Source organism: Trichosurus vulpecula, chromosome 1, assembly GCF_011100635.1.
Source record: "Trichosurus vulpecula isolate mTriVul1 chromosome 1, mTriVul1.pri, whole genome shotgun sequence".
Classification (NCBI taxonomy): domain Eukaryota; kingdom Metazoa; phylum Chordata; class Mammalia; order Diprotodontia; family Phalangeridae; genus Trichosurus; species Trichosurus vulpecula.
In genome coordinates this window covers 466,540,741-466,564,870 of record NC_050573.1, presented here as the reverse complement: position 1 = coordinate 466,564,870, position 24,130 = coordinate 466,540,741, and the positions used below count along the sequence as shown (strand labels likewise).

At 39.0% G+C, this 24,130-nt stretch overlaps 1 protein-coding gene across 1 annotated transcript in view; it reads left to right on the top strand.

The window, feature by feature from the left end:
• Window positions 1-22,037, top strand: part of MCTP1 (multiple C2 and transmembrane domain containing 1) — a 716,792-nt gene extending 694,755 nt beyond the window's left edge. The window contains exons 21-24 of the mRNA XM_036740827.1: window positions 12,977-13,086; window positions 17,765-17,874; window positions 20,297-20,394; window positions 21,852-22,037. Of these exons, the coding sequence (XP_036596722.1) occupies window positions 12,977-13,086; window positions 17,765-17,874; window positions 20,297-20,394; window positions 21,852-21,923 (390 nt within the window). The 3' untranslated portion in view covers window positions 21,924-22,037. The remainder of the gene's footprint in view (window positions 1-12,976; window positions 13,087-17,764; window positions 17,875-20,296; window positions 20,395-21,851) is intronic.
• Window positions 22,038-24,130: the final 2,093 nt, after the last annotated feature.

The window sequence follows — 24,130 nt, the reverse complement described above, 5'->3', positions numbered from 1 at the left end:
AAGTATTTAGTCTTATTTATAGACAAAGAAAAGGAGACCCAGAAAAATTAAGTAACTTGCTTAGGGTCACATAGCAATAGAACTGGGAATTGGATGCATTTCTTCTGACTCTGGCTTCATCACTCTCTCCCCTACACTATGCTGCCTGTCTTTTCCCAAATACTTGAAGACTTATAATCATAACCCTCCAAGTATTCTCTGTTCCAGATCAAACATCCCTAGTTCCTTCCCTGGATCCTCGTGTAACTTGGCTTTGGGTTTACTTGCCATCATGGTTGGCTTTCTTATATATTCTAATACTTTGGGAAATGCCCTTCCTAAAATATGCCATCCAAGGCTCAACTCAGTAATTCAGGCATGATTTGACCACTGCAGAGAACACTAGGGCAATAACCGCCTCTGCTCTGGACACTGATTTGGTTAATATGTGGGATTTTATAGTGTTGACTCATTAAATTTATAATTCACCAACCATTTTATAGGATTGACTCATTAAATTTATAATTCACCCCCCCCCCCCAAACACCATGGTATTTGGGTTGAGCAAGTGTTATTTGCATTTTATGGGGGCGGGGGAACCCTGAAGTATAGAAATATTTAATAATTTGCCTATCTAATTCTAGCACCAGAAATAGATTTCTGGCCTCCTGACTCTTAACTTTATGTGCTTTCCATTACACCATCTTCTATCTCCCTCCAATAAGGGGATTATTGTGAAGCGTCATTTAAGGTGCAGGTAAGTGGCACAGTGGATAGAAGGTTGGGCCTGGAGTCAAGAAAACTCATCTTTCTGAGTTCAAATCTGGCCTCAGACACTTACCTTTCTGAGTTCAAATCTGACCTCAAACACTTACTATTGTGTGACCCTGGGCAAGTCACTTAGCTCTGTTGCCTCAGACACTTACTAATTGTGTGACCCTGGGCAAGTCACTTAGCTCTGTTTGCCTCAGTTTCTTCATCTGTAAAATGAGCTGGAGAGGGAAATGGCAAACCGCTCCAGTATCTTTGCCAAGAAAACCCCAAATGGATTTGTAAAGAGTTGCATCATCTAAGGTACTACTTAATTGTCAACTTTTCTATTGTCCACCAGATTCCTCAATTTATATTGGGGAATATAGTACCATGAGGAGATGTGTGTGTGTCTTTGTGTGTGTGTGTATGTGTGTGTGTGTGTGTGTGTGTGTGTAGTTAGATTGGCATGTACCCCATGTAACATGTATAGTGATAGGCCATCCCATAGAGCATGAGATGAGCTCCCCTGAAATAGTTCATCCATGAGGAATTTGTAATTTTGGGATGATGTGGCAGACCCTGGGAGCCCAGGGTGGGTGGACCCCTTCTCTAAAGGGGTCCCTAGCTCTAAATCTGTGCTTGAAGACCAGACCGGGTCCCAAAAGGCCTGGCCCCTAAAGAAAGGTGTAAGGTTCTTTTTGTCAAACTCTCTGAATATTTATGCCCCCAAACCAGAGCCCTGGAGCAAATCACTTAAGACAGGCTTGTCTTATGTCTAGGGCCTACCTGAAGAGGTAGTATAGAAATCAGATACGGGACAGCTACGTTTTTCTTCACGCCAAAGAAATGCCTAATATACAAAAGATTCCTAAGTACATGTTGGTGAAGACTTCAGCAAGCAGCAGTAACTTATCACTACTGGTACGTTCTTCCAGGGGTCGACACTTAAACATGAAACATTTTGTAGGACTGCTGAATTGGCCATTTTTCCATGCCTTGCCACTTCAAGGAAGGTCGGTGTCTTCTGGCAAGCCAGGAAAAGGTTTTTGGCTTCTCTTCCTATCCATAGTCACCTTCCCCAAGGAGGTTGTTGTTCCAGGATATTCTTACTGATAGCCAGCTCTGTTTGAGGGACCTAGGAATTTCTAAACTCTTGGTGGTAGACATTCCCTACAAGTCCATCATGCAAATTGCTACTTAAGATTTGCTTTATCCTGCTGCTTTGCTAAAATTATTGGTTCACCTAACTTTTTAGTTGAGTCTTTGAGATTTTCCAAGTATATTATCATATCATCTGCAAAAAGTGATAGTTTTAGTGCCCGATTTCCTATTGTGATTCCTTCTACTTCTTTTTCTTCTCTTACTGTTATTGGTCGGATTTCTAATACAATATCGAATAGTGTTGGTGACAATGGGCATCCTTGTTTCATACCCTATCTTACTGGGAAGGCTTCTAGCATATCCCCATTACAAATAACACTTGTTGGTGGTTTTAGGTAAATGCTTTTTATTACTTTAAGGAAAAATCCATTTATACCTGTACTTTCAAGTGCTTTTAATAGAAATGCATGTTGTACTTTATCAAAAGCTTTCTTTTTGTATCTATTGATATAATCATATGATTTTTGATACTTTTATTATTGATATAATAAATTATGTTAATAGTTTTCCTTATATTAAACCATTCTTGCGTTCCTGGTATAAATCCTGCTTGGTCGTTGCATATGATCTTTGTAATATATTGTTGTAATCTTTTAGCTAATATTTTACTTAGGATTTTTGCTTCCAAATTCATTACTGAAATTGGCGTATAATTTTATTTATCTGCTTTTACTTTTCTTGGTTTAGGTATCACTATCATATTTGTTCCATAGAAGGAGTTTGGTAGGACCCTTCTTTGCCTGTTATTCCAAATAATTTATTTAATATTGGAATTAGTTGGTCTAATTGTTTGGTAGAATGCACTTGTAAATGTCTGGTCCTAGTGCTTTTTTCTTAGGAAGTTAATTTATGGCCTGTTCAATTTCTTTTTCTAAAGTAGGTCTATTTAGATATTTTATTTCCTTTTCTGCTAACCTAGGCAGTTTATATTTTTGTAAATACCCTTCCATTTCACTTGAATTGTTAAGTTTATTGGCATATAAAGTGATCAAAAGAAGTATATATAGAATGATTTTGCATATATACATATTTGTGTTTAATGGTGGCCATCTATAGGGTGAGGAGGGTGGGGGAAAAAGGAAAAAAAAGAAAGTTACACGATAACTTTATTATATATGTTAAAAAGCAATAGCAAGTTGTATGTAATAGATTTGTGGTTTCTTGTGCAATCATTTTTTTTCTATTCTACTATGTTATAGAAATGCTTTCTTATTTCTTTAGTTCAGAATAAAATTTCTAAAAATTGGCAAGATGTGAGGTAAATAGATTTTTCTCTTGTAACCAAGATTTTATTGGTTATTTGGTGATCAGCACACAGACACTATGAACAAGTTATGTATGTTTTAAGGTATGTGTTAAAAGATCTAAAAACTTAAAAAAAAAAGATTGCTACTTAGGAACTTGTGCTCAGGAAAGAAATACAAAACAAAAGAGGTAGGTAGCCCTAGCACTTTGAGATCTACCCTCAAACTCACCTCAGCCAGGTCATGTGTTGGCTAACCTGGGTCAGGCATCATTTCTAGCCCTCACAGGAAAACCCAGAGGTAGTGAGAGAAAAAAAGCTCTTTTTGCTACAAATTTCAGAGAAAGAGAAATGAAGAGAGAGCCACAGGGTGGAGTCACTCCTTTTTAAAATCTACTACTGGAAAACTTTTCCTGGTTAAGAGGCTAGTCTTTTTGATGCAGCTTTGAAAGGAATGAGAGAAAACAGGGGTATGACCAAGGGGCCATCTAGGTTCTGTTGTGCTTTCCCAAGGAGAGCCTCATGTATCCCAAGAAGTGGTGGGGAGAGTTTAGTGTGCATTCCATGGATTCTTCGGGGTGTTCTCCAATGATCACTCTTTTGGCCTATTCACACAGTGCTAAAGTAAATAGATGTGGTGATCTGGATAGCTTTCTAAAGGCTCCATGGAAAAGAATGCTGGATGAGGAAGTAAATGACCTGGGTTTGAATTTCAGTTCTTCTTACTCCTTGTGTGACCTTGGCAAGTTACTTGGTCTCCATTTCCTCATCTGTAAAATGAGGGGGTTGGATTTGATGTCTCTAAGGTTCTATCCAGCTTTTGTCATACCAGGTTTTTAAATTTTCATTTTATTTGTTCAGTCATCATGGACTTATTTTTTCTTTTCCCCTAACCCCCTAGGAAAAAAAAAATCTCTGGTGACAAATATGCACAGTTAAGCAAAACAAATGCCTTTACTGGACATATTAATAAAAAGTGTTGTTTGTTCTTCATGTAAGTCCAGGTGCATTCATCACCAGTCCTTTGGACTCCTGGATAATCATTGCATTGATTAGAATTTGGAAGTCTTTCAAAATTTGCTCACTTTTACAATATTGTTGTTATCGTATAAATTGCTCTCTTGGTTCTGCTAACTTAATTCTGCATGCAATATTTCCCGTGTTTCCCTGAAACCATCTCTTTCATAATTTCTTAAAGCACAATAATATTCCATTGCTATTTTTATTATTTATTTCATAATTTATAATGGTGTAATAGTAATACAGTAGAGTTGCGATACTGTTCCATTTGCCATTATTTTCCTAATTGATGGATACCTTCATGGAGGAGTTTCTTCCTTTTCTTGCCTAAGTAATTCTTTGTCCTATCAAAAAGAGGACTCGAAATTCCTTTCTCACATATATGCATGATTCATGCCTTACCCAAGTAAAACTCATTTATTTGAAAGTCTTATATTTCTTACCTTTTAAAAAAGTGTATTTTTCCACTTTAGTTAATTTTGAAGTGGGTAGAAAACTATTTTGTTTTCCCCCTGGGATTAATTGGGTTTTGTTCCCTGTATCAGATGTTTCAAGGTCACACATATCTTTGTATTCCTCCATCCCTCTCCCTTTCCAGTGAGATGCCACCTCTTTCCTGGCTCCCATTTTTCTGAGAAGTACATTACCTAACAAATAAACCTGTGCCTCACTCTGCCTGGACCATAAAATGTTTCTCTCTTTACAGTCATTATTTTCTTTTAAGGTTACAGGTAAATAGTTAACAATAACACATCCTCTTTAAGCCACACCATCACTAAAATGCTACTGAAAATGTACATTCTAGAAAAAGCATAGGCCTAAGTCACACCAGAGGAAGGAAAAACCAGGATCAGGTAAATGCTCAATCTGCACAAAACATATGCCGCGTCAGCAAAAGGAAAAAATAAGATCTTGTCTGTGCAACATTGTAAAGAATCTACCATCATTCTCTAAAATAGAAACTGACAAGTTAACACTAAGTCATCTGGAGCAAAACTACGCATGCATAAAAGGTTTCCATACATTGGGAATTCTTATTAAGATGTCAAAATTTCCCTCTTTTATATGAACAACCACAAAAAATAATCAGGTAAATAGAAGTAAGACATTCTCCCCAGGCAAAGGACCATACCCATTGGTTTAAATGACAAGTAGAACATTCCTAGTATACTGTATGCATTGTAGATCTTATTAGCGCTTTAATATCTCAGGAAATTATTGTAGGTCTTGATGGTTAAAGCTGTGGACAAGTGTATGTATATATATGTATATATATATAATATAGTGTATAAATGTATGTATATGTGTGTGTGTGTGTGTGTGTGTGTGTGTGTGTGTGTGTGTGTATAAAATCAGCTTTTGGGTTTTGTTTTGTTTTTTTGGTCTATACCTTTCATTTAACTGGTGTAGGAAATTCCTGGTAAGAAAACTTCCCCCTTCCCATAATTAGGCACTGTTACACAATATTGAGTCTTCCAGAGGTGCCCAAAATATTTTGGTGGCTTGCTCAGAGTCACACAGCTAGTTTGTGTCAGAAGCTAGATTCAAACCCGTATCTTCTTGATTAGAGGCCACTCCATCCACTCTACTCCATTGCCTTTTAAGATCGTGTTTCTTACCACTGACATCTGAAAGGGCAGTGTCACAAGAAAGCTGGCAGTGAGTTAATAAAGTCGGCACAGAATTTCATGGTTAGTCAAAGATACATGTGTAGAGCTAGCTTTTGACTTACTTGAGGCCTTGTCTGTGAGAATTACCAGTATTTCAAATTTCAGACTCCACGGCAGTGTTTCCACTGTGAAGGAGGAGAAAACATTGTCATTGCTTTCTGGGCTCTGATCCAATTTTACCTCTGTCCCTGGGTTGGAAGAGTATTTCAAGGAGTGATGCTGTGGAATGTCACCTCCTAGTAAATCCTTTAGAGTCATTGCCATTATCGGTACAGTAAAACTCCCATTGCTTACACTGGACATTGACACAGGATCAGACATGTTTAGATGATTTTAAACTCAAGGCCTACAAAATGGCAGTGTCTGTTAGCAAATTAGGGAACTCATTTGCCTGATCAATCTCTGTATTTGACGCTTTTTTAAAATTAAATTTTATTTTTTTAATGAACAAAAATCTATTTTCTCTCTATCTCCATTTCCCAACCTGCCACTCTTTAAAAAAAAAAAAAAAGATGGCAGGGTGGGGGAACAAACCCCTTGAAACAAATATGTATAGTCAAACAAAACAAATTCTCCATTGTCCGTGTCCAAAAATATGTATCCCCACCACCGGCAGGAGTAAGAGAGTTAGAGTTGAGATAGATGCCAAGCTGTGTCCCTTTACTAGCTTTTTTTTTTTTTTGGTGGGAAATATGTTAAATCTGAAAGCTTACATTCTGTTAAAACAAAGCCAGGAATTGCTGACACAGAGTATCAAATTCACGGTGTCTCTAAATTTTCAATGAGGTTTAGAGAATTTCTGAGGAGGGTAGATGTAGAGTAGCCTTCATTATAATTCACATGCTTTGAAGTGTTAGAAATTGCTTTCTCTTGCCAGTTATATGCTTTCAAGTTACAAAAATGGTTTGTGTAATTCTGAGTGACTTAACTCAAAGAAAATGCACCAGGAACACTCATCTGAAACGAAATCCTTCAGGGGTCTATTTGTTAAGGGAAAGAGCTTTAAAGAACAAACCAACTTTACTATTTTCCCTAGGACAATTGTACCTCAGGAAAACAAGATAAGACAATATTTTTCCAACTACCTGTTGGACGTTTGGAAAGATGTTCAAGGACAGGGCCCGCACTAGCCAAAAGTATCGACAGGAACATTTTTATTGAGTCTCTGGTACCTCCTTGGGAATCAAAACCTAAACAGGAGGAACTCCTAGGGACAAGATGAATGCATGAATAAACATTTATGTGCCAAGCACTGTGCTAAGCCCCAGGGATAGAAAAAGCAAAAACAGTACCTGCCCTCAAGAAGTTTACCTTCTTATTGTCGGAGGAAGTGGGAGGGGAAGCCATGCTTATAGGGTGGTGTTGGCAGGGGAGGGGCACTTCCATTCAAACAGTTGGGAGAATGGTTGGAGGCAATAGACAAGACCAGGAACTAAGGCTGAGTAGATCTGATCACAGCTCTAGAAATAGAGGGGAGAGTATACATAATGGAAGTGAAATCCTTGGGAATATAGTTGGGAAGTAGAAGGTGAAGTAAAGCTTGGATAGGGCCTCACTGAAATAGCGGACCAGAGCCAGCTAGGTGGCCCTGGAGTCAGGAGGACCTGAGTTCAAGTCCATCTTCAGATGCTTAGCTGCGTGACCCTTGGCAAGTCATTTAACGCTGATTGTCTCCAAAAAAAAAAATAGTGGACCAGTTGAGACAGTCCCTATTCAAAACAGGTGACCCCAATGAATATTGAAAACTAAAAGTAAATAAATTAATCTTAAAAGGGGGGGGCAGCTAGATGGCAGAGTGAGTCAGGATGAGTCAGGAGGACGGTGTGACCTTGGGCAAGTCACTTAACCCCAATTGCCCTGCCTTCCCCGCCTCCAAAAAAACAAAACAGCTGACCCCAGATGGGAAGTAGTTGGGAAGTTCCAGAGACGAAAACATTAAAACCTCTAGGACAACATTAAAACATCTAGGACAACATGGTACCAATACCTGTTGATCTTCAATAGCCAGAGCTGAAGAGGTCAAAGGTTGAGGGGTGCTCGACACCCCGAAATATTGACGCACCGGGTCCTGCCGAAAGAATTCGACTCAAGCCTTCTCAGCCAAGGGAAAAGAGAAAGTTTATTAGGGATTCACCACAACGGGCTGTCTTAAGAAATCCGCCCCCTTCCCCCTTGTGACACCTGTTTCCACAAGCGGGCCAGATTCAACCTACTGAATTAGATTGAATCTGAGCACCTTCATGGAGGCAAGATGGAGATTATATACACAAAGATTGTAGGAGGGATTGAGGGGTGGTCTGGGGTGACTAGAGGAGGGGTTTAGGGAGGGTCTTGAGGGGAAGTCCAAGGAGGGCAAGGTGAGGTAATAGGATTAAGGATGGGAAGTAGCTGCACAACAAAGGGCAACAAAGGGCAAGGCTAGGTAGAGATTTGGGCCTAATGATAATGTGAGGCTTGTGGCCTTAGGGGAAGGCCAGATCTAATTGGAAGATTCAAGGACGGTTCAAGGGGGCTCCCAGAGACTGTATTCCAGATTCAAGGGGGTTCCCAGAGACTGGGCCCTCATCAGAGCCATGCCACCACAGAAGGAAACCAGTGTTCTTACCCAAGAAAGAATCTGGTGGAATGTCAGTCAGAATGCAAGCACACTGAAAGCCTCTTGGCTCGGGTTCTGCTTCCCAAGTATATTCAGAATTTCAGTTCAGTGAATGTCTTTGAGATGCAGAGGATAGAGACTAAGACAGAGGATAGAGAGTAGGCCCTGAGATCAAATCCTCCCTCTCAAACATAATGGCCGTTAACCTGGGCAAGTCTCAGGCCCCATGTTTCTCTCTAAGACTAGAAATGGCAGAGCAACCCCTAGAGGGAAATTGCTCATTGGGAGTTAGGCAAAGGAAATCATGTATTTGGGCCAGCCCCCAAATTCCCTCTTTAGGTTGAAAGTGAATGGGCAGGGTTTTTCCCAATATGTGTGCTATTTCCTCCTTGTAAAACAGACACCTTGACTCTCTCAGGCCATTATGATAGTCTTTTTTTAAGTTATCGCCTCAGTGAATGGAGTTATACCCTGCTGACCTGAAAGAATGAATGTGTTTTTTCCCAGAAAGCATCAGCCACTAAGGAACAATTTAAGTCCTTGGAGAATCTGGTATAATTTGCTGGCAACATAAGTATCCTACTACAGCACAGACAGATGTGAGGAAGACTCCTGGTACTGCCTTACAGTTGTTTATGATGTTTTAGAGGCAAGTTAAAAATCTAACAAATAAAAAAAGATTGCTTAAAAATTATACTGAATCATTAGAAATAGTTTTGCAATATAAATCTCACATGCTTCCTGATTTATAGCTGCTGGCTGTCTTTTATGGGTAATTTTTTTAACATCTTCAGAAGAAACTTTAATAATGCATTTTTAAAGTAGTGTCACTACTGAACCTTTGGGTGATTAAATACTATATGATATTTCCTCCATCCAAGCTGGTTTATAAAGGAAAGCAAAAATGACAATAAAAGAAATGTACCAATTTATTCTCTGCTAATAAAGTAGTGAACATTAAGAGAAAAAAAAGTATGAAATATTGGACTGAAACACAGAGCAATTCTATTACCCATTGCAGTTTTGGGTCATATACTGTATATAAAGAGTAATTACTTCATTCATTGGAGACCACAGTGGAGGGACGAAATTTGTGATAAAAGAGATTTTGATATAAAATTTCTATTTCAAAGCTTTGCTAACATTGCAAAGCATCTTCTTGCTTTGGAGAATACACTTAAAAGAAATTAAGAGTAGGAAGCCAAAACAAAACCAAACCAAACCAACACCACCAACTGATTATCAGAGGGTTTAGTTTACTCTGAAGTTTTGGAGTGTTTGTTAAAAATGGGCTTTATAAATGAATTTCAAAGAATACTTTCTCAGTCAACCAAGGCCCCATGTAGAATGTGCATTAACTACATCTCAAATGATAGTTTCCAGAATGTTTCTTGCATTCCATCATTGAATTAAAGCTCCCAAATTTCCCTTCCTTTGTCAATTATTTGGCATAATGCCAGTCATACAGAAATTTTGGGATGAGGTTAATAATAGGCACAGGGAAAGATAGACCATAGTACCTGAAATGAGGTGGTTTTTTTTTTAAATTTTATTGATATCTTTTGTCTTTACTTTTCCTAATTTTCCCCCACCCTTAACCCTCTCCTCTCCTAGAGAGCCATCCCTTATAACAAAGATTAAAACGAAAAATAGAAAGAAAACAAATTCAACAAAGCTGATCAATACATCAAAAATTGCTATTTGAAGCAACTACACATCTGTTGACTCCCCCATCCCCACTCCCTTTAAAGGGGAGGGGGTGGGAGGAGGTGTCTTCTCGAAGATAGGAGTTTCCCAGACCTTTGAAGATGAAGATACTTTCCCCTACCTTTGTTATAGGGTCTCTTTAGACAGAGCTAGTCCACAACTAAAGGGCCAATTATAACAAAAAGATAAAACATTATGCCTTATTAGGAAATTTTCCTGGCTTATAAATGTTATGCTTTTGCCCCAATTTTGATTTCCTTTCAGAGAGAACTCATGGAGAGGTTTCATTCTATTTCACACAATTAAACATGGCCTGAATTTAAGAAAGCGAGGGCCAGAGGCCAAGGTGTTTATTGGCCCAGAATATGTTATAAAGTATACAGGAAGTAGTCTCTAGTTATTTTCATTCTAAAGAACATAATTATGTAATTGAGTTAAAATTTTTTTGTTTTAACTGGAGGAAGAAAAAAGATGAGAAGTTGAGGCATCCATGTTTGTACTGGCATGTGACTTCTGAAGAGAGTAACATGGTGTAGGTGGTATTTGCTTACCTTATTGTTAGTGAGAGGTTTTATGGAGTATATCTACCTTCACTGGCTGACACTCCATTTAGACATAAGTGAGGTGAATAATATGCTTTGAGGTCTCCCTTGGAAATTTAATTTCAGTATGACTACACTGGGTCTGGTTATAAATTAACTCCCATGTCACTGGCCACAGTGATTTCACCTTGGTGACAGAGAGCATGCCAACTGCCTTTATATATCCACTCTGTTTTGAGGTGGCTGAAGTCCAACTGGGCAAAATGTTTCATGTGTAAAGTGCCCAGGGCTCCTCTGAAATGGGTAGGAAGTCGGCATGTAAATGCAGCAGTAGCATTATTATTCCAGTTTCCCTGGCTCCTTCCAGTAAGTATTGACTGCCACATGAGGAGGTCTCAAGCATTCTGGCACAATGTTCAAGTGTTCAAAGGAAGTTAAATTAATGAAATCGGATCTTCATTTCTATAGACATTCACACCATCATGGAAGCTGGATTGGATGGTCTCCACAAAGCCAGCTGGGCAAATTTGGGTGGCACTAGATTCCAAAGCAGAATTTCAAACGGTGGAAGGACCACCACTGATCCTTCCTTCTAAAGGGGCCTGAATTTCATTCCAGGCCTTCTTGTTCTGTCTGGCCTAGCTCCCCTTCCCAGAGCCCCAGGGCTTGGCCTGCTTCTTTCCTTGGACTCCTTCAGGGCCACATCCTCTTCTATCAAGAACTTCCTTCAGGAAGACGACAGAGATTTTCTAGTATATTAAGGACATAAGCCAAAGGTTTTTAATGTAAGCAACCACAGAGAACCTGGTGGCGGTTGTGGGGAGGAGAAAGTGGGGCAAAGAAAAAAATAGGAGGCAAACATTGCAAAGGAGAAGTGTTTAAATCTACTGGTATAGGTGACCTCTGGTTTTCCATGAAATGTAAATAGCTAGGTTTAATAATCCTTGTCTATTTTTTCTCTTTTCTCTCCTTGGCCTCCTTCTCCCACTCCCTCCAAGTCTCAAAGAGTTTGCCCTTTTTACGCCCTAGCTGGGTTTCTGCTCACACTACCCATTTCAGCCTCTCCCTCTGACCAGGAAACAAGTCCCTCTAGTTCCCCTCACCTTCACTTTCTAATGGTGGAAACCCCACCTACCATCCACCACTCCAGTTCTGCACACCTTCACTTTCTAACTGCAAGAACCTGTGGGACAATAGGTTTTCAAGGGCAGTCAAAACTAATTTACATTTCAAAGGACACCCTGGTGTTGCTTGCTTTTCCAAGTTCCCTAGCTTCTGGCTGGTAAAGTCAGAAGTCAATTCCTCACTTCCCCCGGGTCAATTACCAAGCTCCCCCAGTACTTTAACCTAGCTGGAGTTTAGTGTTAACCCTGTGCACTTTTGAATTACAGAGAATTAAAAGTTGTAAACTGATTACTAACAGCCTGTGCTACTGATTCAGCTAAACGCTTTATCTAAAAGTGTTCAAACTTTACTGACCACCTGAGTTGCTCTGATGGAGTTTACGAGTGTTCACCTAGAGACTAACAATCTTTACATATGCATTCTCCACCCCGGCCCCGCCCCCCCCAGTTGCCAGAGTTTCCCTTTCACCACCCATTTCCCATTTTCCCTTTTACTCTGTGGCAGAGTTTTCTGAAACTACTGCAAAATTTAGACTTCTGGGATTAAAATTGGGACAGGGAGCTCTGGTGAAATAGAGAGGGACCTGAGGTTGGGTTTAGGAGCGGGTTCAAAGAAAGGGAAGTCGGGGTTTGTGATTCCGTTGTATTAACAGGAGTATTTTTGGAAGTAAGAACTAGAGGATGAACCCAGATCTTGGCTTTGCTATTTACAATCTGTCACTTTGGGCAAGTAACTCCCCACCTTTTCCCCTCTTCAGATGTTTTCAAATCTATCAAATGAGAGGATTAGGCTAATAAACTTTTTCCACTAGTGACCCCTTGAGCACTTCTTAAACCCCATATGGGGTCACGACCCACAGTTTAAGAAGCACTGGACTAGATAATGTTAATAGAAGGTCCATTTCCATTCGAAATCCCGTGATTTGATGTGTAATTATGCTTTGGCAGAATTTATGTATTTACAGGAGCCTTGTCCATAGTACGTTTGGTTTATGTACATCATATATGTGTGTATATACATACAGAGATGTACATACATACACACATACACATACACACATATATGTTTCCAAAAGAAAAAAAAATTACAAGGTCAATTCAAAGAATTTAAGCACAACAGAGTACCCCTTTGTTACCCCCCACCCCTTAACACTGAATCTCTCTTTTTAATTATGTTTTAGGACAGTGAAAAAAAAGGATTCATAAATAAAATCTATGCCATCCAAGAGGTGTGTGTCAGCGTCCAGAACATCCTTGATGAAGTGGCATCCTTTGGAGAGAGGATAAAAAAGTGAGTGCTGCTGACGTATGGGACCTAGCTTCCTTTGGGATAGGACTCCTATTTGTTTCTTAGAGGACAGAGTGTCACATGGTTTTCTTGGCAGGGGACTTCTAGGCGATCTATTGCTTGGTCTCCTCATTATTTACTTTGCTTTCTGCCAACCCTGGGATTTAGGAAGGTTCTGTCATTTTCATTCTGAAATTCAGCACATATTGGTTGGAATGGAATCATAGCTGCCACGTTGAAGTAAGAAATAACACTGTCCTTAAGTTTAGCACATTTAAAAACCAAAGTACTTTGTTCCTAAATGGAATAGAAATTGTGACAGAAAAAAAAAAAAACCCTGCTAAATAAGGAATTCAGGTATTCAATATATATCTGCACTTTATTGTTGGGCAAGTTTTCTTCACATTGAGGTTACCTTGAATACAGAAAGGTTTATCTTATGTAGAGTACTATGTAAGGAACTGTCTTCAGTTCTCCCCAGTTTTTGTAAATTAAATAGTGGTGGTCACAGCTGCAGCAGAAATACGTCATCATTTTTGTTGTTCAGATTATGCACACAAATTTTGGAACTTTTGTAGTCTTTCTTAAACAAAATAGAAGTGGCTTAAGCTAGAATGAAAAAGTGGAGGCAGTTCTTTATTTTTGTTTAGTTTATTTAGTTTTTTATAAATGTTTTAATTTACTGAAATATTCTATATAAACATCTTTTAAAAAGGAATGTAGATTTAAAAGGATTTGTTAAAAAATTGTACAAAGCATAAATGTTATCCCCTTCTCCATAAAGACTGCTAACGGTCTATTCTAAGCAATGGTGCTGTGTGGATTGATGTATTTTCCTATCGTTTTTACTTACCTACTCATAGCTTTGCTTATTATTCATATCCAGGTGATTCAGAATTTTAGGGTTACACGGACTTTATTGGAAGTGAATTATTTGAACTCAAGGTGTAAGCTATCCATCCAGTGCCTTTCATGTTACTGGGGGATAACATATTTTATTTTGAATAATTTCTTGTGTAATAGAATTCCCATATATACGTAGGTGCTGAGTTTCCTCTTGGGGAGAGGCAGGGTAGTCCCAATAACTGTAGCAGTCGCCTCTCTTCCAAATTCACCATCAAGCAGCATTTACTCACAGACTTCCAAGGCCGTCTCCTCACATAATTCAGATGTTATTTCTATTTCCAAGAATGTTCCCTTCCAATCCACGCATCAGCACTCTGCAACATACAAGGTTCTATTCTGATAATGCGCATTTTCATGTTAACTACTGTTTTCCCTGGGCCTGCTATAACAAAGTCTGAGACTTGGAGATGGAAAATCTGTGATTTTCATTGCAGAAAACTTTGAATTATTTGCTTTAAAGTTGAGGGAAGCAGGAGAAATGAGCTTGGTTCCCCCCTACCCCCCAACATTTCTGAATGGTGGGAGGCTGCCACTATGGAACAGGTGTTTGGCCAGAAAATGTACAGGGCCACTTGAAGAAAAAGGCTGAGTCCTGGCTATAGAGCAGTGTGGAGGACATCTGGACTTTATAGAGCTTTCCATGGTGTGGGCTAAATGGCAATGCTTCAAAGCCTTGCCAAAATTATGATTTCTGCACAAAGAAACTGTGGGTACTGAAAAAGATGCTTCTCCTGGGATCAAACCAGTGAAAACAGTTTGCCCTGAAAGTAATTTAAAAAAAAGTAGCAATGCCCCTTTGTGGACACCATCTCTTCATTAAATCATCATTCAAGGAAAGTCTTTACATCCCTAAAATGAGTAGAAATCTCTTCTCCCCACTGCTTTATTTCTGTTTCCTTCTCTCTCTACCACCTCTCTGTATCCTTGTCTCCTTCTCTTCTTTATCCCCCTCCTCTTGCCATCCACTTGTATCTTTTTTACTCTCTCTCTCTCTTCATAGCTCTCTCCATCCACTTCTTTCCCCTCTGCAGGGAAGAGGTACTTTGGAATAAGGTTCTTCACATTTTAATTTAGAAAAAAGGGCAACAAAACCTTCCTCCCCTCCCCGCCCCGCCCTGCCAATAGTCACACTGGTGAGAACTGTCCTTTGCTATTTCTTTCCTTCCTGTTCCTCCAAGAGGAGTAAGGCAAAATGCACAGAGCCCATGCTAGGACAGCACAGAAGGAGGTTTCCAGATTGGATAGTCGATGTCCTCACACATGGGGTAGTGTGATCGATAGCTCTGAGCTGAGCCACAGGAAGGCAAGCAGACCCTCAACCTTCTGTTCACTGCAGATCCAGGCAGGAGAAAGGAAACGAGCAGGTGTCCCTTGAGGAGAAAAGAAGTGATTCTACACCTAGTGACAGTTACATAATGTTCACTTTGGAAAGATGTCAAAATTGCTAGCGAAGAAAAAAGACAAACAAAAACAAAACAGCCAGACCATACCAATTATTTGAAGCAATGCATCCAAGATAATCCAACCATAGTATTTGGGCTCTTTTGCCAGAAAGAATTATATGATAAAAATGCCAACAGAGAGAGAGAGAGAGAGAGAGAGAGAGAGAGAGAGAGAGAGAGAGAGAGAGAGAGAGAGAAAGAAAGAAGGGGAGGGGAGAGGAGGGGTGGGGAGGGAGGGAAAGAGGGAGAGACTAATGCAACCCTTGGCATATCCTACGGGTTGGCCATTCCCAGCTACTTACACTCCAAGGGTAAGAACCCATGTTTCAGCCTTTCCAGAGATGAGTGACTATCATAAAATTCTTTTATTTCCTGAACAATCTAGAAGCTGGATGCTGTGTTTTAGGGCTCCAGAGCCAGACCACAAGGTATATTAATGCCCCTTTGGCAGTTTAACACTGGTAAGATGTTTTGAAGGACAGCATAATATATTTAAAAATGACAATGGGACTGGGTAACTTCCTGGGTACTTCATAGAGTGTATCTGTATTCTTTATGCCCTTCCTCTTAGAAAGCTGTCAGTGATTTTCCAGGGAACTGCTACATTACTACATGGGAGCCAAATCCTTAAAAACCACAGGGACTTTTTCATCCTCATTTCTGTATATTTCTCTGTTCTTTCTTTCTCTTTTGTCTATGTTGCATATTAACTTTCCCCCTGCCTTAACTCACTATTTTTAAAAAAGTTATTTTATTCCGTTCTCATTTTTGGATGAAATTCCTTATTTTTTAAATTTCAGCCTTGGATCTATTCCCATTCCCTTTGCATGGGGGCAGAGGGAGGTGCTATTTTAAAAGCAATCCTCTTTATTCTGATTTTTTTTTTGCTTCTGTCCCTTACCTTGCCTTTCGACATAGGCATTTAGGTCTAGAAGAGTCCTTAGAAGCCTATTCTGTCCTCTCATTTCACAGATAAGGAAACTGAGGCCCAAAGAAGGGAAGTCACAGAATCTCAGAATTAGAAAGGTTTTCAGAGACCAGCTTACTTGACCCACACCGATCAACCTGTTACAAAATCTCTGTGAAACTGTCATCTCGCTTTTCCTCAAAAACATCCAGTCTGTAGCAAACCATTACCTCCTGAGCTCATTTCCACTTTGTCTACTCCTGATTATCATCCACATGACAGCCCTTCAAATAACTGAAGACAGCTATCATGCTCTCCACTCTCCCCTGCTGCCCACCAAATTTTCTCTACTCCAAATTAAATCTCCCCAGTTCTTTCAAGCGATCTTCATTCCCATGATCTTGAGACAGGTGTTTTACTATCCTAGGTGCCCTCTTCTGGATGTTCTCTGGCTAACTAGTCATTTAGAGACTTAAATGTCACACAAATAGTTAGTGGTGGGGCTGGGACTAGAACCCAGAGCTCACATTTCTCAGTCCAGTAATCTTTATTACACCATGGTGAGATGGTGTTCTCTCTACGTGACTTTCCATTTAATTTATGGTCTTTCCAATAAAAATGCTTTTTTTTTTTAAATCAACTCTATTTTCAGGAGGAAAATATTTTGTGGGCTGGTGAATTTTTGCAAAGCTAGAACAACTCATTTTTCTTCTTTCTTGGACCTATATTTCTGAAACCCAACCAAAGGAGGAACGGCAGTCCCACTTTGAGGGGAAATCGAGATGTTTCATAGACCAAAGCATTGTCTTTATCTTCATACTTGTTACTTCCCTGGATACATGTTAACAAATTTTTGCATGGGAAGTGTGGAAGGGTTGATGATAGACTTTCAAGTATGTTTTATTATTACCAAGCATTTGAAAATATTGCTTTACATTTCTGTTTGAAAAAGGGAAGAAGAAGGTGAATCTGCTGAGGGCAGAGGAGACAGAACTGAAGAGGAGGGTCAAAGGTCCCTGTGGCATATAGTATCAAAAATGCTTCCTGCAATGCTACTCTATTTAGTTAGGCCAGAACCAGATTAAAATGACTGGGAAATATTTAACATAATAAATAAAAATACAATAGAATATAATGTTAATATGACATTATCTTCCTCAATATGCAGCTTTAGGGATCCTTACTTACGGCTTAGTAGGCCCAGTTCTATTTGAGTTTGATGCCACAATGGAAGCCCACCAGGGTTCAGCTGGAAACCAGAGCTCACTAATTCCCAATTCCCTATGTCTTGGTTTCTACACTGGCTAGAAAGTGGCGGAGGCTAATTAGGCCCATCATACAAATGTGAAGTCTGGTCATTACTTGCTTCATCTTTGGTTGAAAGTACAAAGTGATATGACTGCTGACATGTGACTTTTTCATTTAGTACATTCAATTGGACCGTGCCATTCTTAAGCTGGCTGGCAATTGCTGCCCTCTGTGTGTTCACAATCATCCTGTACTTCATTCCACTGAGATACATTGTCCTTGTCTGGGGTGAGTAAAGCCTTTTTTTTTTAAAAAAACAAAACAAAACAAAGCAAAACTGTCTGAGCTACTTAGAACAAACTGTTTTTAAGGGATGAGTTATATTGTCAGTAGTTGTCTGTATTTATGGTCATGAAGCTGCTCCATGATGGAAAGAGACAGGTCAGTTAAAAATCACAACAGTGTAAAGATTTAGGCCTACCTGCAAAATGCATTTTTCTTGCCTGGCATTGTAGCCTTCATCATACTATAAACATGGGGCTGCGCAGATTCTCCATATATCAAAATGTAGCTCTGTCTAGATATTATTCTGATTTATTTTCACCACTTATACACAAACAGAGGCATTTCAATCTATATAGTGCATTTAGGACAATATGCTTTTTCCCCCCATGGTACTTTATCATCTGATAGTGTATGTAAACATGAAAGCATATGTATAGGGGAAGCTGTCTAAGAGGTCACCTTTAGGCTTACGGAAAAGAACATGCAGTATTTCGCAGATGAGGAACAAGAAATCTGCTTTGTTTCTACTAAATCAGAATGTCTACCGACTACGTACCTGTTTTCCAGACAATATTTCAATCCTGCCTTGTTCATGCGGTTATTGTTAGTCAACAAACATTATTAAGCACCTACTAGGTGCCAGACACTGTGTTAAGTCCTCCTTACCCACCATTCCTAAGCCCAGACCCCTCTATTTGGGAGGTTGCCACTGTTTCCAGTGCCGTCTGGAGTTAACTTTTTTTCTTTCTTGACAAAATTCATGGTTTGGAAAACTCAATTTTCAGCCTCCAAGGACTACTACCATATAAACCCACCAAGTTAATGATTTCAAATAATCCTTTTCCTTTGCCTACATATAAATCAGTTAGAAAAAGGGAAAGGAACTATATTGAAGGAGAATTGTACCCTCCCCCCTCCTTGTTTCTAATATGAAACAAGGCACCAAAATGGGTCATGAACTTCCAAAAAAGCGCCTTGCTGTCAAAAGGAAGAAAGAGCAGAGGCAAAATCTAAGAACGGGTTTTTAAGTATTTTCTTTTGTATTGAAAGAGCTTTATGACAATCCACTTGGATAAAATGATCAGGGGCTTTAGGGATATTCTGTCTCCAAACTTGAGTCTTTTCAAGTTTGAAGAAGCTTCCTTGTCATACCTAATGCAGACTCCAGTATCTCAAAGGCCATTCATTGCCTTTCACCCCTAAAAAACAAAACTTGGGCTGTTTTCTAGAATCCTACAATTTAAAGAAACTCCAAGCTATGACACTGTTCTTACCACAAGAGGGAAGGAGGAGCAGGAGCAGTCCCACTGTATTTACTGAATGTTTAGCTCCTCCTCTTTCATTCATTTCTATATTTAAAACAGATGCTGTTTTACTGAAGGAATTAGGGATGAGTGTCACCTTGGGGCAGTTTATTACCTCCAGCCCAGGTAGGGTCAGACTTGTCCCTGGCTTAGCAAGGCAGTCTGAGGAAAAAAAAAATTCCACAAAACAAGAAGGTGTGTCTGTATTCTGTGGCACACATTAGTGGAATCTAGTTAAGTAACCTTTAGTGGCCTCTTAAGTTAAATTGACTTAGAAGTCATTTTCAGGGCAGGCGTTTGGGCCTGTTGTTTCATCTGATTAAATAGAAAAAGAACTGTATTTGTTTTTGTTGCCCTTAGTAGGTGGCTGAAATACTAATCAGAGATTTAAGAACTATCCAGGCCACACCCCATAAAAGGAAATGGAGACTGAAGCCAGTATTTCAGGAAGGGCTGAATGTCTACCCATGTTACACCTCCTGAATCCTCAATTAAGAAACTGTTAATGCTAGTCATCTATTTCAGTTCTCTTTAGGCCATTAGAGTTTATTTCATTTAAAGCACCCAATGTGTACAGTCCCAAATACTGTGAGATCCCTTTCCAACACAGATTACAGTGGCAATAAAACCTTTTGAACTTTTAGCTTTTGTAGTTAAAAAAAAAAACCCCTAAACTGACAGTGGGTGCATTTTCTTTTAAGAAATGTTGTTTTAATTTATAAATGACTTCCCAGAGTTGTGGGTGTTTGAGAGAAGAGTTACCCTTTATTCCTACCAGGTGGGTGTAGAGGTAGCCCAAATTGTTGTAACAGCAGGCCAGGGGAAGGGGTAGCCCTCTAGGTAAATGGTTATATCACAAGATACATCTTCAAATCACTGTCAGGCATGTAATAACTAGATACATTAGACTACCAGCTTGTCAAGAGCAGGGACTAATTTTTGCTCATTGTATCCTGAACACTTAGCACCATACCTGGAGCTTAATAAATGCTTGTTGACTTGAGGAAAAGGCCCAACAACAAATAATTATCAAATAGTGGCCAGAAATATGCTTTCAATAATTGAGGGGAGTAAAAAAAAGTACAGAGACTTTAATAATGTTTCAACCATCTTTTTTCCAGGCATCAATAAATTTACAAAGAAGCTTCGGAGTCCATATGCGATTGATAACAATGAGCTACTTGACTTTCTTTCCAGAGTTCCTTCTGATGTACAAGTAGTAAGTACGCTTTTGAAATGCTTTCATGTTATTGGTTGTTAAACTTTGATATGTTGTTCTGTAAAGGTTTGTTATGGAAAATTTTTTGCAGTTTCTACTACTGTCCTTGGTTTTGTAACATTTTGTAATATAATGTGTATATTAGTATATGTGTATATATATATATATATGTATATAGTATTTTGTGATATAGTGTGACATTAGGTCTTGAGTTTTGGATTTTCTGTCCCATTGGTTTTGGAATCCGAATCTTTCTATTTCATTCAGAAATGGGTCCTCACTTGGATTATGCCCATGAGAAACTTCCAGCTTACCTGGTCACAAGAAAAATGTTTGGAGAATAGGTATTCACAAGAGGAGATTGTCTAGCCAACCTGCGGGGAGGATTGGGAACAACCTCCAAATGATGTTCAGCTGGAGTTAGTTGAGGGGTATGCTGCTGCCTGGGGCCACCACCACCTGTATGGAGGAAATAGGAATATTAGATTATTAAAACAAAATAAACTAGCAGACATTTAATGGAGAAACATTCCCCTCAATCTTTGGACAAGAATTAAGAGACTTGAAGACTCAAGCTTATGAGTGGAGCTATTTTGAGGGGATGAGCAAGGGATTTTTGTTTTCTTTCTAAGTAGGGAGGCTGCGCTGTGTAAAGGAAGAAGCAGTGGAGTAGTCAGGAGACAGAGGTGGGAGTCCTAGCTTTTCCACTAACTTGCTGTGTGACTGTGGGAAAATCCTTTCATTTCCTCAGAACTTCAGTATTTTCATCAGTAAAAATAGTTGGGCTAGATCACTATAAATGGACTTCCAGCCCTAAAACAATTGATGTGTGAAGGAAGAATGGCTGTTTTTTAGAGCCTCATATCACGAGGACAGAAAGGGTTCCTCCTGTTGATGAGAGTATTACCTTCTCCATTATCTTCAAGGGATATGCAATGGTTGTATATAGGCCAAGCTGAGGAAATGACTTTATTTCTTTATCTAGACTGATTGATTCACTGGGGCCATTTGGTTTAGTTTCACAGACACTAGAATGTAAGCTGAGCCTGAGCTTGAAAATATATTCAGAAACAATCACAAAACCCCATGAAGTTGCAAAGAATTATCATCCAGGGATTTTTTTTGATTTCTTGGGTGGTGATTTCTTGGTTTTTTTTTTCCCCCTTCCAATGTAGTATCTTGTGGTGAAGAGAAAAAGACCCTAGCCCATCACCAAAGTTTACATGAGTGCACTCATGTATTTCCTGGCAGGATTTTCCTAATGCTGTTTTCCTTTTTGATTCTAGCTCTATCACTCCATTGTTTCTGCAGCCCAGCTGCAGATCCCATGCAGCTTGCATCAAGAGAACACCCCTCCTCCCTCCCCCAGGCACACTCTCTCATTCCTTTGCTTTTTCAGTCTTTTGCCAGTAAGTGGCCACCTGACCAGTCTTTCTCTGAACTCTCTGTTTAAACAGGTGCAGTACCAAGAATTGAAACAAGATCCCAGTCATAGCCCATGTAAAAGGAAGAAAAACAATCTTGGCTAGCCAGCTTCACGCACTGAGGAGACCAGCAGCATCTGTTTGAGAAAGATAAAAGAAAAAAAAAGCCCCCAGCCTCAGCAACATTTCCTTCCTTTATGTTTTTATTTATTTTGTCTTTTTTTTTTATCACGATGGAGAGAATCTGTAAATATTGTACAAAGGCATATGTCATTGAAAATAGACTTCCGTTGTACAGAACTGGTTTGATAAGGGTTTCAAGTTTGGCTTCAGTTATGTGAAACCCTTGCTAGCTGTGTATGAAACTATAACATGTTAAAAAAGCCAATGCAAAAAAAAAAATTTACTTGGGAAGATACTCACTTCTGATGGTTAGTGAACAGGCCAGAATATCAGATTAAATACTCAGCTGTGTCTGATTATACCTATAAAAATGTAAATCTCAAATCTGATTCTTAGAGGTGAACTGTGGTTTGTTTGGTTTTCATTGACTATTTTTTATCCAAATTGTTATCCATTACAGTTTTTCTCATTTTAACAGGGGAGAAAAACAACCAACCAACCCCATAACTTGGGGTCAAGTTTATCACAGATTCTATAATGTCGACCCTGTTCACTTTGGGTGCAAATTAACTTAGACTTGCTAGGGCTGCTTCTAAATGAATGAATGAAGGTACATGTAGTCTTCAAGAGGACTGTTAGCTCTTGAGGTCCAGGAGGAACAGAGTTCCACTCCTTGTACATCATTCCACTGGAGGACTTTAAAACCTAGATAGGTCCAAAATTAAATACTGCCAGGTTTCTAAGTGATTGCATATGACTTTTTGTATAGTACATATTATTATACTATAATACTTTAATTTGTACCGAATTAGCAGATTAGCAAACCCAGTTATCAATAATAGCGTTAGCAATGTGAATCCATTATGGCTTTTGTTATCAGGTTATGAACGCCCTTTGTCTGGCTAAGGAATTTTAATACCTAATTGTTTTCCAGAGGCAGTATAAGGATGATAGATAGAGCCAGCTTTGGGGTCAGGAAGACCCCTTGGGTCCAAGATCTGCCCCTGTTACATAATAGTTGCATTTACCTGGGCAAAAGACTTAACTTTATCCAGAGACCTTGCTGAGATCAGAAGTTATAGAGAAGTTGTTGATTTATATTTAAAGGGTGAAGGTCTATGCCTGGAATAACCACTCCGATGGTGAAGAACCCTGGGCCCCTCCCCTTAAAAAAGTTTTCATAGAAAAAAGGTTTTGCTTTTTTATTACATCATATAAAGTGCTTCATTGTGTATGACATTTCCAGCTATCAATACGACTTTTAATTTAGAGGAGGATGAAGTGTGGTGAGTGATGTGGCAATATTTCATTTCTTTCATTTATGAAATGTTAATTTCTACTAATATGGATCTGGTCCACCTGCATGAAAATCAGTTTTGTAAATTAGACTGCTCATTTAGGGAGGAAAAATGGTTTACCTTTGAACAATGTTCACTAATCCCTGCAGAATGAACACTTTCAGTTGCCATTTGCAAGACTCTCCACAGCAGTTTTTGTACTTAATTCCCTCTGTGTCAAGTAGAGAATACACCTCGAGAGAGAAATCATCTGGAGAGAAATTCTCACTTTTCTGACTTGATAGGGGATCAAGCTTTGGTTGGAATTGTTACAAAGACTGTTTTCTACCATTCTAATAATAGACTTGGGTAGGGATTATGTTAGAGTGAGTTAAAGAGAGACAAGTTGGAAAAATGTTGGAGTGGGAGAAATGTCTATATTTCTGTCTATAGGAATATTCTTTAAAAATGCACTCATCTCATGGAAGCTGATTAAAAAATATTTTTATGTTACTGATATATTGACAAATACTGTTTCTTATGATAGAACTATTTTGATCCTTTCTGTTTACACAATATGCTTGAAAGATGCCAATCAAATTCCTTTTTTGCCAAAAGGCTTTTGACCTCAATGTGCTTCTTTTAGCTCATCCAGTTTATCTCCAACAATTGGGAATGCCGCACATCCCCATACTGTTACTATTTGTTGTTAAGGAACAATATACCATGAATGAAGTCGTTACTCTTGAAACTTTATTGATGGGGACCTATTGTTTGTTTGAAATAACTTTCAGTTAGATCTTTTGTAAAATGTATGTTCCATTCTGGTGTTGTCTGCAGACCTTAGATGATCAGTAAGCCTGACATTCTGCAAAGCTCAGATGTGCCCGATGGAATATTAACCATTAATCT